Below are 16,743 nucleotides of genomic sequence, written 5' to 3'. Positions count from 1 at the left end.
TGATTTTGGGAAAAGGGATACTGCAGAATAACAGCCTCAAATGGATGAAATTTAGCTTGTCATGCTTTAATTAACATTGTTAATCAGAGCTTTTAAAACTGCTGACTAAAACGATTTCCCATCTGAGTTTCATTTCAATGACAAGGAAACAGTCCTCTTACGCAGTAGAATGTGATCTGGTTGTTTTTCTAGGAACTCTTTTGAAGTTGCTTACCAGCAATATAATCCAAAGGCTTTAAATGTGTTCTTTACATCCTAAAAAATCCTCTTACGAGCAACAACTTTTGTGTCTGTACCAACCAGATATCTTTTGGATTGATTGAAAATGGGAACTATATTCTGCCAGTCTTTTTTTTTTTTAGATTTAAGTATGCTGAGCATTGCTTGACTGTTACGAAGGCAGTGTATTATTCTGCTTGTTTGAGTGATAGTGTCAGAAGTCTTGCCCTTTAGCAGAGAGAAAGAGGTATTTGACTTTTCATCCTTCATCACTTTAACTCCTACAAATTTAGTGCAGTGTTTCTGCTCATTGTAGAAAAGGAAGCAAATATCCTCCAGACCCCCAGTGTTTTTACTCTGTATGTTTTTTGTTGATGAGGAAGTGCAAGCTTTTCACACATGGGAAGAACACTTCCACCATTTGGTTTAACGCAAGTTCATGATGATAACACTTATAAAGGAGAAGCTAGATTTTTAATTAATAACTTAGCTTCTTCCACATCTCTTTTTAAAAAAGGGCCGTGATATACGTAACCAGTTCAGAACATTTGCCTGTAGCTATAATAACCAGAGAAAAAGTGATATAAATAATGAGGAAGCAAGTTGTGATAGATGTATAGTTTCTTAATAGAGGTAACTTTCAAATTTAGTTTTAGTAGTTCCATTGTGATGTATGTAATGGAATATTCTGACGCTTTCCGTGTTTTCAGAGCTGTTGATAGGCAGAATTTCTTGGAGACTGAGCTGAAGACAATACAGGCCTCACACAAGGATCTGGAGAGCTTTCTCAAGTGGCTTCAAGAGGCAGAGACAACAGTTAATGTTCTGGCAGATACATCCCAGCGTGAGAACATTGCTCAGGACAGTGCCTGTATAAGGGAACTCAGAAAGCAGATGCAGGTAAGAAGCTAAATAATACTGTTGTTATTCATGCTTTATCTCAATGGCAAATGTGATAAAGGAATGCTGTCTACTGGAGTGGGGAAACCTGCAGTGTATTGGAAGGTGTTAAAAAAAGCAGTATTTTAGAAGTCAGATTTGTGAAGAAAGCTGATTTTTCTTCCTGAGTTTTGAAATATGTATTTCATGGGTGTCTCTGGCAACGAGGGCTCTTCAGTGTTCTTGGAGGATGACTCTATTCAGGAAGTGTATAGCTGATTCAATCAAGTCGTGTCGTATAATTGTCCAACCAAACAATTTAATCTACTTCCCTCCAAGTAAAGACCTTCTGGGTTAAGCTGACTCCTGTCCCTGCCTGCTGCCTTTCTCCTGTTTTTCCAGCAATCCATGACATTGTCATGCTTGGATCATCTCTTCTCCCTCTCCTGCTGCCGAGCAGCTATCCAGTTGGCCTTCCTTCCTATACAGGCCGGGAAACCTAAGAAATAACTGAGAGACTAGCTTGTCACTATTTATAGTGTTATTTAATATATGGACACCTCAGCTTATTTAAAATACAGATGGGAGATCCTTTTTCCTCGTCTTAAGAAACACAGACTAGCTAAGTACTACATCATCTGGCTCTTCCTGTGTTTGCGTATCCCACACATCTCCTTTGTGGAGGTAGGAGGGAGGTTTCAGTCTGCATCAAGGATATATTATGGGAAAAGAGGAGGAAAGGGTGTGTGACCTGTCAGACATTTCTTAATGTTGTTGGGTCTGTAGCAGCAAAGGTTGAGCATCACTGGCTAAAAGGATTTTTTGTTTCTATAATATATGAATTTCCTTTGTCCTTTTTGCCTGATGTGAATGCTGTTCATGTCATCTTTCTCCTGCATGGTTTATTTTTTTTTTCCCCTTCAATTAGATTGCCTCATTTAGCACAGTTATTTTGATGTGCATAGAACTGGGCAGTCAGATAATTTATTAAATCCTGCATTCTGTGTTTGGAATAATGTCTGTGGTCTAAGTTCATAGGGTTTGAACAGTTTATAATACAAAAAAGTGCTGCTTTCAGTAGTGCTGCTAATCTTAACATATCCACGTTGAATTTAAATTAAACAAAGTTTAAAGTGTCTGATAACAAGCTGCTTAATATGTAATCATAAGAAAGAGAACAATATATTCTGGAAACTTCTATCTGTTGGGGATGACACGTCACTAATATTTATAGGATCCTGGTCAGTCAGGTAACTCATCTGTAGACATGTGGCTCTGCGAATTGCTGAGATTAGTCTGTAATGGCAACACCTATAAGTTAATATACTTTTTATTGGCAAGAAAAGCCAAACCACTACTGTGGTGGAGATAGAGGAGCTAAAACAGGGCCACAGGAAGCTAACAACATGTGCTGTGTTTAAACAGACATTTCTTCATTACCTTGCATTCTGTCTAGTCAGTCACACTAAGGTAAAGCTGTTTTCACAATTTGCTTGTTGGCTCTGTGTACCTGTGAAGTACCTTGGTCATGCAACATTGTTTGTCCTCCTTCATTGTGCTTTTATCTGATTAAAATTGCTAGAGTTGTGCTGTGTGAGGTGAGAACTTATGGGAAAGACTGCCTGCTGTGTGGAGAAGGTCTATAACCAGCTCTTGAACATGCCCATTGCTTATAACTATTAAGAGGGCAGATGTAGATGCTTGGGCATAGCCTCCCCATGTTCAGCATCCCATTACCTGATATCATCCATCTTTTTTTCCTGTGACTGTGTGTTTCTACATACTGTGCACATGAACCATAATCGCTTACCCATGACTTTATATAATATTGAGAGCTTTTTTCAACAACCAAAGAAAGCTCAGTAGAGCATGTCAAAGGCTGGCATAGCATAATGGCGTCCAAAATGAACTTTGTCCCATACAATTTTTCAATCTTTAAATATTTAAGTATAACTAAAGATGTTCATATTGTGACACTGGCAAACACTCCAAACACTGGCAAACACTCAACATTTCTGTTTTCAAGTATTTGTTGAAATTAATTTCTGAAAACAAAGTGAATATCTAACATCTTGTGGTACCTTAAAAAAATCAGGCGCACTCCCTTGTAAGTTGTTAAGCTTAATATCTGATTAAACAAAGATTCTTCCCCTGTTCTCCCCCTGTTGAGTGGTATAAAGTTAAGTGTTGGGGTTTTTTGTGCTTTGTTGGATATGTGAAGTGTTTTTTTTCCTAAATGGTTTTAAGAAGTTTCTAAGGCTTATGACTTTCTTTGTTCTGTGTGAAGATGCCTGTGCATTGAGTAAAACTTTGCTATGAGTTTAAAGTGTGATAAATTGTAGGTGAAATGTGCTGAACGTAGATGAAACATGATAATTTTTTTGTTGTTGTTATATGTCATCCATTTTCAAAATAGAATTGTCAGTTAAGCTGGCATCTTTGTGTGTGCATAGGAGGACTGTCCTCTGTTACGTTTTGGGGCTAACTTGTTTGGCTGAAGCTCAAGCCATTCTACGGTAGAACCAGTGATCTGGGCATTGTCAAAGCCTTGTTTTGTCTTCTATTGTGACATCTGAGGATATCATCAGTACTAGGCAAATAATACAAAGCTTGAGTTGTGCTAACCTTTTCTTTTTTGAAAAGGAGGAAAATTCACAATTATATCATCAGGCTTTTTAATTCATTCTCTCAGTATCTAAACTTTGCAGAAGACTTTCCTTTTAGGTCAGTGCCAAAACCCTCCAGTCTGGAAGATGTTTAGCAGCCACCTGAAAGAGGTTAAAACCTAATGTGAAACAAAATGCAGAAAATGAGCAAGGAAATAGTAAGAAGAAATGCTGGGCTGTTGTGTGTGAAGTCCTGTGACTACAGATATAAAGGTGTTCAAAATAATTTGAAAGTTTTGTTTTGTTGTGAATTAAAATCAACGTGACTAGTGGTGGGTTGTTAGTTTACCTCACTGCTTGAGTCAAACGTGTATTAGATGGGAACGAAAAAATCAGAATGGAAAGAAGGTGGCTGATATGTACTGTGGCTTGTCTTACACAGAAGGGCTTTGAGCTCTTGTAAAGTCTTTTCTGAATGGCTCAATGTTTTTGGACTTTCCTCAAAAGATGTTTGGTAACAGCATGCCAGGTAGTGATGGTAGGCTTGAGCTGGTAGGTTAAAGAAACAGTTGTAGTCTGATAGAAGAGTAGACATAAACGAGGAAAATTGGAATTATTTGAATGAGTGGTAGAGATGCGAAAAGAATGTGAGTCTGGTAAGATGGACAATACGTGTGGTAAAGTTTCTATATACGGAGTTCAATGAAGGCTCTGTTTCCTCAAAATAATGTTGTTGATGCTGGACAGGTAAAGAACAAAACAGTGTGGGTGAGAGGGGTTTACCTGAGAACTGGTAGAAACATTGATTCAGTTCCAAAAATAAGGATAAAAAGGTTGTGTTAGCTGAAGTGGGTGGGAAGAGTTTTTAAATGTCCTGTATGAAGAATCTGTACCTGGCATTCATACCCTCAGATCAAACCAGTGTATAAAGCACTGACATCTCAGCTATGCATTATCTAGGATCATAAGAACTTGTGATGCTACCTGTAGTTGGTGCCTCCATACTGTGCTGATTTTGATGTGCTTGAAGCAAGTATGTACCTGTTCATGTGGCAATATACATGTTAAATAAAGATTACTTGTGATGGTGTCTACCACCTACTGTGTTGACAGTAGTCTCCCTGAACCTTTGCTACAGCTACCCCTCCGATATAGTTTTAAGTACATTCAAGATAGCACCTTTGGAAGAAACAAGACCAGCTGTCTCTGGTTACGCTGCAGTATTGCCACACCTAGGGGTATGTTGGCTGTATTGCATCGGGAGTGCCTCGCTGGTAGCACAACACTGGCATGCTCTTCAATGTCCTACTGCCATCCTTGGATAGCTTAAATAAATATGCTTTGTCATGGGGAAAACACCAATATGAAGTTAGCTCTTTGGATTCAAGGGTGGCTAGAAAAAGGGGTGATGATGCAATTATGCTTTTAATTTATCAAAACCCTATTCTTTCTTGTCCTAATAAGTAATTCAGGAAAAGATTTTAATTGAAAACGGCTCCCATAAAGCATTCCTACTTTCTGACACAAGTGAGAATCCTTTGAGATGCCTTTGGCTAAATTAGCTTCAGGAGAGTTTTCATAACAGAGAGGTTTACCTCCTGCAGTTTTTTTTCTTTTGCATTGGGTAATCTAGTTTTGAGAAGTGCCGGTGTGATTTATTAGCCTTTAACGTATGGCTGATATAATTAGGGCAGGTATCCCTCTGCTCCTCTCTCAGGATTTATAACATAGTCTGTTATTCACTCACTCTACAGCTCTGCCAGAGCTGCGTTCAGTCTGAGAACGAGAGCATTCTTTCCCAGAGCTTAGCCTGCTGATAGAAAGCAGCTACTAGGGGAGAGCAACTGTTGTGATACACTGGAGCCGTCTTCCTGAAGGAATTCCTTTTTTGTTCCTTCAGCTTTCAAGCTTAAATTAATAACCTTTTCTGGCTGTTTAGTGTATTCCTGAATGGTGGCAGAGGCTCAGCTGCTCAGCAACTTTGTTTACCCTCTGCATAAGCAGAGCTGAGCAGTGCTGGTTGCAATAATCTGTGAAGGCTGTTTATTTATTTTTTTTTTTTTGCATTTGTTTTGTGGGGTTATTTTGGGAGAGAAACTTATGCTGTATCAACCTCTTTTGCCTTTGAAACGTATAAAGCCTGTGGCTTGCAAAAGCAGTCCTGGAAGAGAGCATGCTCAGAAAGCTGGCAAATCATTGTCCAGTGACCGGGAGGAAATGATAGTTGCTCTTCATTTATAATGCAAATTCTGAGGTGTCTTCAGAAGTGTGGCAAACTTAAAATGATGGCTGTGGTGAGAACATCTCTGCAGAAAGTTGTGGTGTTGTTGCATCGTTTACAGAGGATGGCAGTTTCTTCTCCCCGTTACCAGAAGCTTTGTAAGGTAAGAAATGTAAGCCCTAAATCTTGAGTGTCTAATGCTAACTCTGTTGTCTTTCTGAGATAAAAAGAAAAGAAAGCAAGAATGGGAGGAGAGTCAAAAGTATTTAGGCTATGTAGTGTGTTTTTAAAGCCTTCCATGCCCTCGTGTGTGTTCTGTTAAAGAATGTATATATAAAAAAACCCCTGTGCTTGTCAGTGATATTAAAAAACAAAGCCACCAAAAAGTGATCTCTTGGCTCTCGTTTAAGTGTGTGTAAGGAAACTGTTCATGATCAGTGATCTTTTGTAAAAGTAGTACCACATTTCCTTTTGTAAAGGAGTTGGTTAATTCTTGGTAAATGCAGTCCTTTAACTCCTGCGTACCCATTATGTAAATAATTGCCTTCTTCCATGACCAGTGTTTTTGCTTTTGAGCTTGATGAAACTTTTAATTAGGAATGAGTTCAGCACACTAATATGCAGCCATGGAATTTTGTCTTTGCCTGCCTATAATTATAGAGTCCTTTCAGAGTTAAAAAATAAGGAGAAGTTGCATGTAAAGCATGTTGACATAGGCTACCACTCATATTGGCATTTTTACTGTTACCTGTTTTGGTGGCTGATAATTTCTGCTTCCACTGAGACTGTTTACTTTTGGTTTTGCACAGGTTTAATAGTTCCAAACTTTAATTCTATGGTAAGGATCTAAGCTACTTAGTAAAAATATTTTTTTAAGTAGGTTGATTACTCACCATAAAAGAAAAAAAAAATAAAAAATTTCCAACTGGTCCGTAAAGCCCTGTGCCTGTGTGGAATGGTCAGACTGTGGTGTGTCACTGGACTTTGATATAAGGATCCTGCTTTGTAACTCTGGAAAAATTTAAAATTGGCGAGGTCTTTGGCTGTATACTGACATAACCTGATAGAAATTCTGTTTGGCTGCCTTTGAACATGTTTTTGTTTTGTTTTTTCTTGCTGCTTGTTATATGTTAAAACTGTCTGTGTTTTTTGGTGAAACTATGCGTGAATTTTGCATGTGAGGTGTATGAATACCGAAGTGTATGACCACGTTCTTGTTCCAACAATAAAGCAAAGCTGTGGTACCTCATCGTACTTGCTTCAGTCTAAAATTTGTGTTTTCTATTATGAAAACCACAGAAATGACGTTAAGTAAAGGAAATCCTACCTCTGTATTGGAGTTTGGGAGTAAGAAAAGGGCATAATGCAGTATCCGGTTCACAACAGTAAAGCTTGTAGAAGTTCTGTCATATGGGGAAAATCACACTGTTTTCAAATGGATGTTTCAGTGTGCCTTTTGTTTACAAAGCTGTACTAAGAGGTGCATCTTCATTATGAAAAGTGAAAGATAGTTTATGTACAGACAAGCTATTTTAACAAGCATGCCTCAGTTATTCTTGTCTTTATCAATTCCGTCACTAAGCAGCCCTGTTTGCTGTTGTGAATAAGACAAGTCTTTTTTTCATTAGACATGTTTTGTAACTGTCTTCATGAGCACTTGGAAATTAAGTGCTTTAAAGCCTATTTAATCACGTTTTTGTGTATAATCTTGTTTGTAACTGTCAAACAAGAACTATTTAGTGACTCTTGCACTAATAGTTTGCTAATTAGACTAAGAATCTAGTCAATAGTTGGATATTTGTTTTGTTAAGTTTAAATCTACACAAGGGGTAGTAAAAAAGTCTTCTCAAAGGCTGTTACAAAATGTGTTTTCTGATTGGGAACCCATGCAGTGATAGCCTCAGGAATTTTTGTGTAGCTTAAAATTAGCTGTTGTATGTTTATCTTCGTTAAAAAGTCAAGCAGCTTAGTCTTTTCAGATGCCTGTGCTTAGTTTACTGAAAGTGGAATTGTTGGACTGCCTGTAGAGTTAAATCAGACACTGATCAAAGAAAAAAGGAATGGTTTACAATCCCAGTGACTTCCAGTAGGTGTCAATGTAAGGCAGTGATATATGGGAGTCTGGTGATGGAAATGTTAGTACTTGAGGAAGTGATATGAAAATTCACTTCAGTCAGGAAAGATTTCTTGTACTACTCTGTATATTTCTGTCTTTGGAATTTAACAAGTTTGTGCATGTCTTGTGAACTCTGCCGATACACTAATATAGTTCAGTTCGGCTGAAAAGAAATATTTACTATGGAGTATATGAATTATTGCATTGTGTACAGGGTAGCTGTTTCATAAACTACCATCTAAATGTTTCATGTGAAGTGTCTTCTGGAGCGTAACAGGGTGTCAATGAAATAAACATTAAAAAAGTGCCAATGAAATATTTAAGACAAATTCTTGAAGTTAGTGTTTGTATAAAACTGCACTGTTTATAGAAGAATGAACAAGGCTTTATTATTGAACTGTACTGTAGAAAGTCAGTTCCTTTTATTAGCAGCTCTGTGTAATAGTAAGGCTCATCATTTGTATTCTACATTTTGCGAATTTCTTAAAAGAAGAAATAAAAATAAACACTTTGACATATTACAACATTGATGAAAACCAGGAAATCCAAGGTTTAGGATATTTCTTCTTTACTTCTTTTTCTTTTACTAATTTCTTTGTACCAAGGTGAGTCTTGCCACCTGTAACTTTTTACTCGTATTGATGGTTGATTCTCTTACACTGAAATTAGTAGCATACAAGGGTGAGATGCACACACTTAGTGCTGTGTTGTCAGGACAATACGTAGTAAGTTTTGCCTTGTTGTGAGCAGGTTTATCTTGTAACCCTTACATAACATTTTGACGCTCGAAGTGAATAACCAGAAAAAAGGTTTTGAAGGGGCTGTCATCTGCTCTGTGTTCTTGCTAAAATGGGATTGTTCCCTAAAGAGTGTCTTATATAAGGTATACCCAAGGATTCAGATAAAATTGTAAATTATCGGGAACAGTAGAAATCATGGTAAAGCTACACATTGATAGATCTATTCTGAGAGACCAGAAAGGCGTCATTACTTATAAAAATAAGTATTATTATAAGTATTATTACTTATAAAAATAAGTAATGCAGTATTGCAGTGTGTGTTTGCAGCCTAGAAAGCCAAACACATGCTGGGCTGTATCAAAAGGGGCATGACCAGCAGGTTGAGGGAGGTGATTCTCCCCCTCTTCTCTGCTCTTGTGAGAGCCTGCTTACAGTACTGCTTTCAGCTCTTGGGCCCCCAACATAAGAGGGACATGGACCTGTTGGAGTGAGTCCAGAGGAGGCCATGAATACTGTCACGGGGCTGGAGCACCTCTCCAATGAAGACAGGCTGAGAGAGTTGGGTTTGTTCAGTCTGAAGAAGGGAAGGCTCTGGGGAGACCTTGTAGCAGTCTTCCAGCACCTTAAGGGAGACTGCAAGAAATCTGGAGAAAGACTTTTTACATGGGCTTGTATTGACAGGACAAGAGGGAATGGCTTTAAGGTGACAGTAGATTTAGGTTAGATATTAGGAAAAAGTCTTTCTTATGAAGCTGGTGAGATATTGAAACAGGTTGTTCAGAGAAATTGTGGCTGTCCTATCCTTGGAAAACTTAAAGGCCAAGTTGGATGGGCCTTTGAACAGTGTAGTCTAGTGGCAGGTGCCCCCACCCACGGGATGGGGGTTGCAACTAGATGCTCTTTAAGGTTCATTCCAAACCAAGCCGTTCTGTGATTCTATGAAAATGAAGTGGAAAATTGTGAAGTTTTCTCTAACTTCCCCACCAGAAGTCTCTGCCAGACAGGTGAATTATTACCTTGAAGTATGCATCCTGCTTGTAGAACTTGCAGTGGTATTTTTGAATTGCTAACGTTAAGGGACTGAAGCATCATCTACTGGAGAACAGATTGACAATCATAGCTAGTAGCTGAGAGGGTGTATTCTCATTTCCCCTGTGATGACTTCTTGAGAATAACCCTCTTTAAATAATTCATAAGCCCCCTTTATATAAAATGTTTGAAACCTCAAATCTAATCCAACATGAGTCTTCACACTTGAAGCAATACATGGTAACTTAGGTGAGTTTCTGACTTCCTCAGCTGTGAAAGGAAGTGTGTCAGGAACATGTATCTTGTGGTTCTTGTTTATGAATATGTGGCTTAAAATGCAATTCTCTCATCATCTGATGTTTAATTTTTTTATGGCTAATGTTAAGTTTAGAAAACCACAGGAAGTTAAAAGCACAGGAATGCAGAAGTCAGCCAAAATCCTGTTTTGCTGTTATACTGTGATTGTGTTCCAGAGGACGTTTACATTATGTTGAATTTTGAGAGTAACAGCAAAGGCTCTATTCCTATGAGATTTTGAAAAATATATGAGATCATGGGTTGGGTCAAAAAAAGCATGAAAGGCTGTGCTGAGAAATGGGTTTCTCAATCCTGGTTCTAGTGAATACAGCAAAGAGCTTTTAAGTGTACGTGACTTCAGGTTGATTTAGAAAATAGATCATCGGCACTTGATCACATTCAGGTATGAAATAAAAGTAACTGAGTGTAGATGAAGAGAAGGCATTACAGCAGCAGTGTAGTACATATGTACTGGACAGTAAAAGGGAGAACAAATGTTAATTTTGGAAGCTTGTCCTGAAGAAGGCTTCTGTATTAAGCTAGTTGTTGGCTGGAAAATGATGCAGCGCCTCTGTCGCCAAAAGTATTGCTAAATTATGCAGACAGTTTCTTGTTTTAGATGAGAAAGTTAAGTCCAGACTCCTCAATATTGTTCTAGTCATATAAGGGACATTCTAATCGGATCTAGATCTACCATAAAGCCTTATAGAAGGGAGAAGGCCAGAATTAAAGTGTACCTTGGATGTAATGAGTGATACCTACTGAAATACAATGAGACTAAAAGTGCACTGGTAAAGAAAAAAAGAGAAGGCTATTTTGAAACAGGAGATTTAGTAAGTAACATTTAATGATCAGCGTCTTGTGACTTAAGGATTTACCTTTTTAGCAAACAACTGAGAAGTGTAAATGGTAACCACCCCAACTCCTAACACCCACGCCTTGTTTATGTTGAAGATGACTGTAGAAAAAATGGCATCTGTTCTTATTTTATGACATAGTGTACATATAGAGGTGGAATGAAACATGTCTTGGATGTATGGTAAATAGAACAGCATTAATGCATATCTAATGAAGACTTAGAGCTTAAAGTGCAATGCAATCACATGATGGTGACAAGAAAACCTTATCATTCAGAGAAACGTGAATTGGCTAAGAATGCACATAAGTCAGTGAACACTTGAATGAGATGGACAGAATTTCTTTTGGAATATGCATTAAAAATTGTGAAGCTGAAATCTGGTGGGAGAACACTTGAAATGATAGGCATCTGGGAGTCTTGGGAGGTGGAAATTGATTTGTTACTGGCATTTATTATAGAATAATCACTGAATGGAAAAAGCTTTTAATGGCTTTAAAAGAGAGGTCGGTGAAGGCACAAAATAAATATCCAGTAAGTCAAAATACATGAAAACTAGAATATGGACAGCAAATGAAAATCAAGTTGAAAATGCAATAGACATAATGGAATTTAATTTCCCATTGGTACCAAATTGCACCTTTGTATGCAATTTTATTAGTGACAGATGAGGACAATTGGGGGCTTTGGTGTATAGGCAAGATGTCAGTTGTTAAGTGCTAGCCATCAATGGGATATTGGAGGGATATTTTCATGTTTTGATAGACTAGAGAGAGATGATATTCTGAGAACCCTCATCTTCTTCCTGAGGAAAGGATAAGCTGTTTCATGAAGACAAGTGATTTCCACAGATGCAGAATCTGATTGTGATTTAAGGTGGAGCTGAGAAGAATGGGCTGAATTTCAAGGAGAAACTTGTAGGTAAAGTATTGGGAAGACCTCCTGACAGCAAGATTTAGGAGCTTACTAGGTCTTCCCTTGTCTCTCCCTCCCCAGAACCCATGTGCCCTCAGTCGTTAAAAAAAAATGTTTTGGTAAGTCCCCAGGCAACAGTTTAGTTTAGTAAGCTCTTCCCAAGCATAAAGGAACAAAGAGGTGATTTTAAAGAGCCAGCATGGATTGTAAGTAATGTACCCAATCTGATTACTTTCTGTGAGAAAGTTGTTGATGTTTCTTTGGGTGAAGGGAAAGCAGTAGCATTCCCTGTTTTTGATTTAGAAAGACATTTGACAGTCTCTGATAGTCAAATTGGGGATATACGGACAGGACAGATGAGCCAAAAGGTGGGAAGAAAAAAACTGGTTGGACCGTTCCTCAAGGCTTGGGGCTGAGACTGGTACTATTCAGTATTGTTGTGAATCCAAACAGTTGGACAGAATGCATCTTCATCAGGTTTGTAAATGATTATCAGACTTTGGAGGAACAGACAATATGTTTCCATTCACTGGGGTCTCATGTGGGAGGAATAGGCTGACAGGAACTCCATAAAGTTTCTGAAAAACCTAACCAACCAAACAGAAAAAAACAGCCAAACCCCCTCTCCCTCAAAAAAATATCCTTGAAGTAAATTCTTGTACCTGTGAGGGAATAACCCATTGTATTGGTACTGGCTGTGCTAGGAGGATTGAAGCCATCAGATAGGGAGAAGTGATTATTCCTGTCTACTTAGCACTTATGATGGTTGGTTTCAGGCTTCCCAGTTTGAGAGATACTGTGGGACTGGGGAGGGTTCAGTGCTCAGGGTCTGGATTGATGTAGGAGTGATGTAGGAGCAGAGGTGGAGGGAGCTGTCTTCATTTAATTTGGGGTGGAGAAGGCTCCAGAGGTTTCCAAATGCTGTCACTGTCTATGTGGTGGGTTGTTAGAACAGAATATGGCGATGCAGCCAGGCTTTTCTCAGAGGTGTCCTATGAAAGGAAAGAGGCAGCAGGAACAAACTGCAGCAGGGGAATTGAGTGTGAGGGCAACAATTCTGCACAGCATGCGTAGCTGAGCACTGGGAGTGGGTTGCCTAAAGAGGCTGTTGCCTGAAGAGGCTGTTGTATTTCCATCTCCAGATGGAAACTGTAGTGGGTAAGGTCTTTAGCAGCCAGACTTAGCTTTGAAACTGGCTTCTGAAATTGGCAGCAGATTTGACCTCCAGAGGTCTTCCAACTTGCGATTTTTCTATGATTTTCTGTGCTAGTGCCCTATTAGCTTATGAGTGGAGACTAAAATAGTCAAAACTATGGTGCAGCAGTTTTCAGCTGTGACTGTGTTGCCCACTTTTTATCAAAAGGAATGTAATGTTTTTACCCCACGTGGAAAATTGTTACTACTCTGCTGATTTTTGATCTAAATCTGGGCCTGCTATGTGTCTGCTGTGTAGCCGTAGCAAGTGTTCATTTCTGAATCCTTTTGCTGTAGTAAGTTCAATGGTAACAATGTGGTACAGTCAGGCATTTGTGTATATCTGGATTCTGTGGCTGTGATGAGAAGGCATTTAAATACAGCGTAAAACTTCCTATCATCTAACCTGCCCTCCCCCACTTTTACATTTTCAGAAGATGTTTTCAGAACTCAAAAAGAACAGCACACCATTAGCCCCTTTCAGAGAAAGGTTGTGCACATCTTGAGAGATTAGACTGATGTAAATGTAACTGTTTTGCCATTTGTCTAGTTATGATCAGACCAAATGAAAATGTGTAATAAATGGGTATTTTATTGTAAACCTTTTTTTTTTTTTTTACAGAAAACTGTACTCCCTAGTGGTCTGTGTGTCTGTCAGACTTCTCTAGAAATAAAATTGTTTCTCTAAGGTGAGAGAGGAAGGAGAAACAAAATGGGGGAGCGCATAAAGCTTTATAAATTGGGTATTTTTAACTGCTGCACCAGTCGTTCCTATTTGCAAGCAGAATACAGCTCAACAGGGGAGAATATGAGTTCTAGGATATAATTTTTTTTAATAGCATTTCAGTAACATTTTGGAAGAGAGAAAAGGAGGAGAGAGGGGAAATGAGTGAAATATTTCAGACCATGCTTTTAGAATCCTCTTGCATATAATGGCAAGTCTGATTTTTGAGCTGAAAATATTTTACTATTGCAGCATGACTGAAAATGAATATAAAATATGGGGTAGTTCTTTTAAAGTGTGATGTAGGTTTAATGGGAAAATTGACTTCCATGAACTTCATGTGTTTACAGGAGCTGGATCAATATTTGATATGAGACCATCTTACCGTAGTATTTTACCACAGTGCTTTTTGATTGCTGCCATTTTTCAGGGAGCAATTTTTTTTCTTCTTTCCCTTAGGGCTCAATTATTCTGCCTGAATTCCTGAAATCCTGAAGCAGTAGGTGCCAAAAAGAGCACAGTGCTTCACCAGTTCCCATCTAGAGAACTGAGCATCTGTCTTCTGCTTCATGCAGATCATTTGAACTGATTGCCAAGAAACCCACACTTGCTATGTAGGTGAGAAAATCATGCTGTTTGAAACTGTCCTGTTGCTGCTAGTCATTAGGGACTCTGGAAGAGTTCTACTCTCCCTTTTGCCTTCCCCTCTGTTTTTAATCAAGACAAACTGCTATGAGATCTCATGTTCCAAAGTTATCCTACAAGCTCCCTATTTCATATGTCCTACTTGCAGACGCGAGTGGTGCTCTAGCTGCCCTGCGATGTTTTCATGCCGGGAACTCTTGATGAACTTTGCAACAGAGCATTTCATTTCAACGCAGAAGTAACTTACGTGGTCCTGTATAGCTGGGGAGTTGAATGTGGGTGGAAGATATCAGTAGCATTCCTGGTAATTTATGTCCTCTGTTGCACTACAGAAAGTAGTATTCCAGAGTCATAGTAGAGGTGTATTTACTGCTGGTCTCTGGTATATGGTAAATATGGTAGGTGCTGCAAGTGAAGTAAGAAATCAAAATGCTGCTGATGCTGTAGATACTCTTCAGTGGCTGATGAGCCCTGTATCTATGGGCCCTGTGTTGTGCTAACAGGGGAAGTCCTGGCTTCTCTGCACTGGTATTTCAAATTACTGACCTGAAGAGAGCATCCTTTCTGGGGAGAGGGCAGAGACTTTGGTTTACAATGGTCGCTCATTTCTTGGCATTTCTGCTGATACTGCTGACCAGTTAGTGCTAATTGTGCTGGGTTTTGGGATGTGGTCCTAGAACAGTCATCTGAGGTTGCTGCTTTCTGTCACCTGCTGTCTCTGGATTCAGTTCGACTTGTGCTTTTTTCTTTCCTTCTTTTTCTTTTAAGGAAGAATGCATTATTAGCCCTGAATTTCTTTTGAATGTTCCATATAAAATACTGTAACTCTCTTGGTTAATATTCTTGCTTATTGTTTGCTACAAAGAGAAGTACTCGTTTGCTAGAGGTTCCAGCACTGCAGACCAGTTGGAACAAATGCCTTCCTCCTCTCTGTTACTGAAAGCACATTTTAAACTTTGAAGTTTACATGAAAGTTACCCACTTCTTGTTTGGGTTTCTCTGAGTTTAGGATGGAGGCATGAGAAAAGTTATAGATTACACAAAATCAAATCATCGTTGCCCCATGCCCTCCCATTTTTTTATTAGCAAGCACAACTTTTCTGTTTTGGAAGAGGGGAAAAATGGGGCCAGAAAGAAAAAGGCCTCTTGGTGGAATTTCACTTCTTTGTTACGTATTTGTATCAGGAGTCAACAGCCGTCCCTCAACTGTTTTCACTGAAATAGTGAAATATCTATTTGCAGGACATTACCTTTCATTTCATATAGCCCAGTAGTGCAGTAATAAATTAGCACTCTGCAAAGCAAAACCTGAATACACGTTTTGCAAGTGTTTCTGATGGTTGAGTGACTGAAAAGAGGGGCTAAGAGGAGGCATGTTCTTAGCAAAGAGCATTAAAAATGGCTTTGAATTATGATGTGAACAATTTTTTTGAATTGGAAAAAAACACAACAAATCAACTAATGGATTTTGTGATTGTGGAGAAATCTTCAGAAGTTGTCTTCAGGTTCTGAGGACTAGCAGGCTTTATCCTGTGTTCTTCTACACCTTAACAGGTGTAGAAAAACCTCCTATTTAAACTAGTATTCAATAATGCACTTAAGTGGAAAAATCTAAAATACAGTCTAGCTGTCTATACTTCAGGAGTGCTTTTCATTTTCTAAAGCAGTCCCATAAATTGACGGGACCAAAGTTATTTTCAGCTACGGGTTAGGGTCGATTCAATAAAGGAAAAGGGTCAGAATAGCACTGCTAAAACTTGGAGCATGGTTTCATTTCTACATTCCTGGTAAGTGACTGCAGCAGGAGGGTATGTAGCCTGCTTGTTTAATACAACAGCTGTTTGAGCTTGTCTATGGCTGCTAACCTGTTCTGTGGCATAAAAGAAAACATCCATTTGGGAATGGGAGTAGTTGTTGCTACATGTGCTGATCCACGATAGTAGTTGTCAGTAATGTGTTTCAGTGGAATGATCTTGTAGTGTGGCTGAAGAGCAAGTAATTTTCTCTGTGCATTTATAAAGAACCTCTCGTTTTAGGTTGACAGGCTTTCTGTTCATACTAGAAGAAATGTGCAAGAACAGTTGCATGGAGATTCTATGCAAAGAGTAAACAACGGAAAAAGTGAAAACGAAATCATAGAATGGTTTGGATTGAATGGGACCTTAAAGATAATCTAGTTCCAACCCCCCTGCTGTGGGCAGAGACACCTTTCACTAGACCAGGTTGCTCAAAGCCCCATCTACTTAGGTTAATATGTGGTTGGTATCATAAAAGGCAGTTGAATTTAGGAATAAGCCGAGGT

At 38.8% G+C, this 16,743-nt stretch overlaps 1 protein-coding gene across 6 annotated transcripts in view; it reads left to right on the top strand.

Annotated features, from left to right (window-relative positions):
- Positions 1 to 16,743, top strand: part of UTRN (utrophin) — a 372,113-nt gene that overhangs the window by 160,641 nt on the left and 194,729 nt on the right. For 5 of the 6 annotated variants that reach the window (XM_057406865.1, XM_057406866.1, XM_057406864.1 and 2 more), the window contains one exon: positions 930 to 1,119. In XM_057406865.1, the coding sequence (XP_057262848.1) occupies positions 930 to 1,119 (190 nt within the window). Of the gene's footprint in view, positions 1 to 929; positions 1,120 to 5,789; positions 6,089 to 16,743 lie in introns of those variants that run through there. The other variant, XM_057406869.1, reaches the window with a different exon arrangement.

The sequence above is a fragment of the Pezoporus wallicus genome, unplaced genomic scaffold, assembly GCF_028554395.1.
Source record: "Pezoporus wallicus isolate ANWC-B61680 ecotype Strahan unplaced genomic scaffold, APGP_CSIRO_Pwel_v1 scaffold_6362, whole genome shotgun sequence".
Taxonomy (NCBI): Eukaryota; Metazoa; Chordata; class Aves; order Psittaciformes; family Psittacidae; genus Pezoporus; species Pezoporus wallicus.
This window is presented reverse-complemented; position numbering and strand designations above follow the sequence as displayed.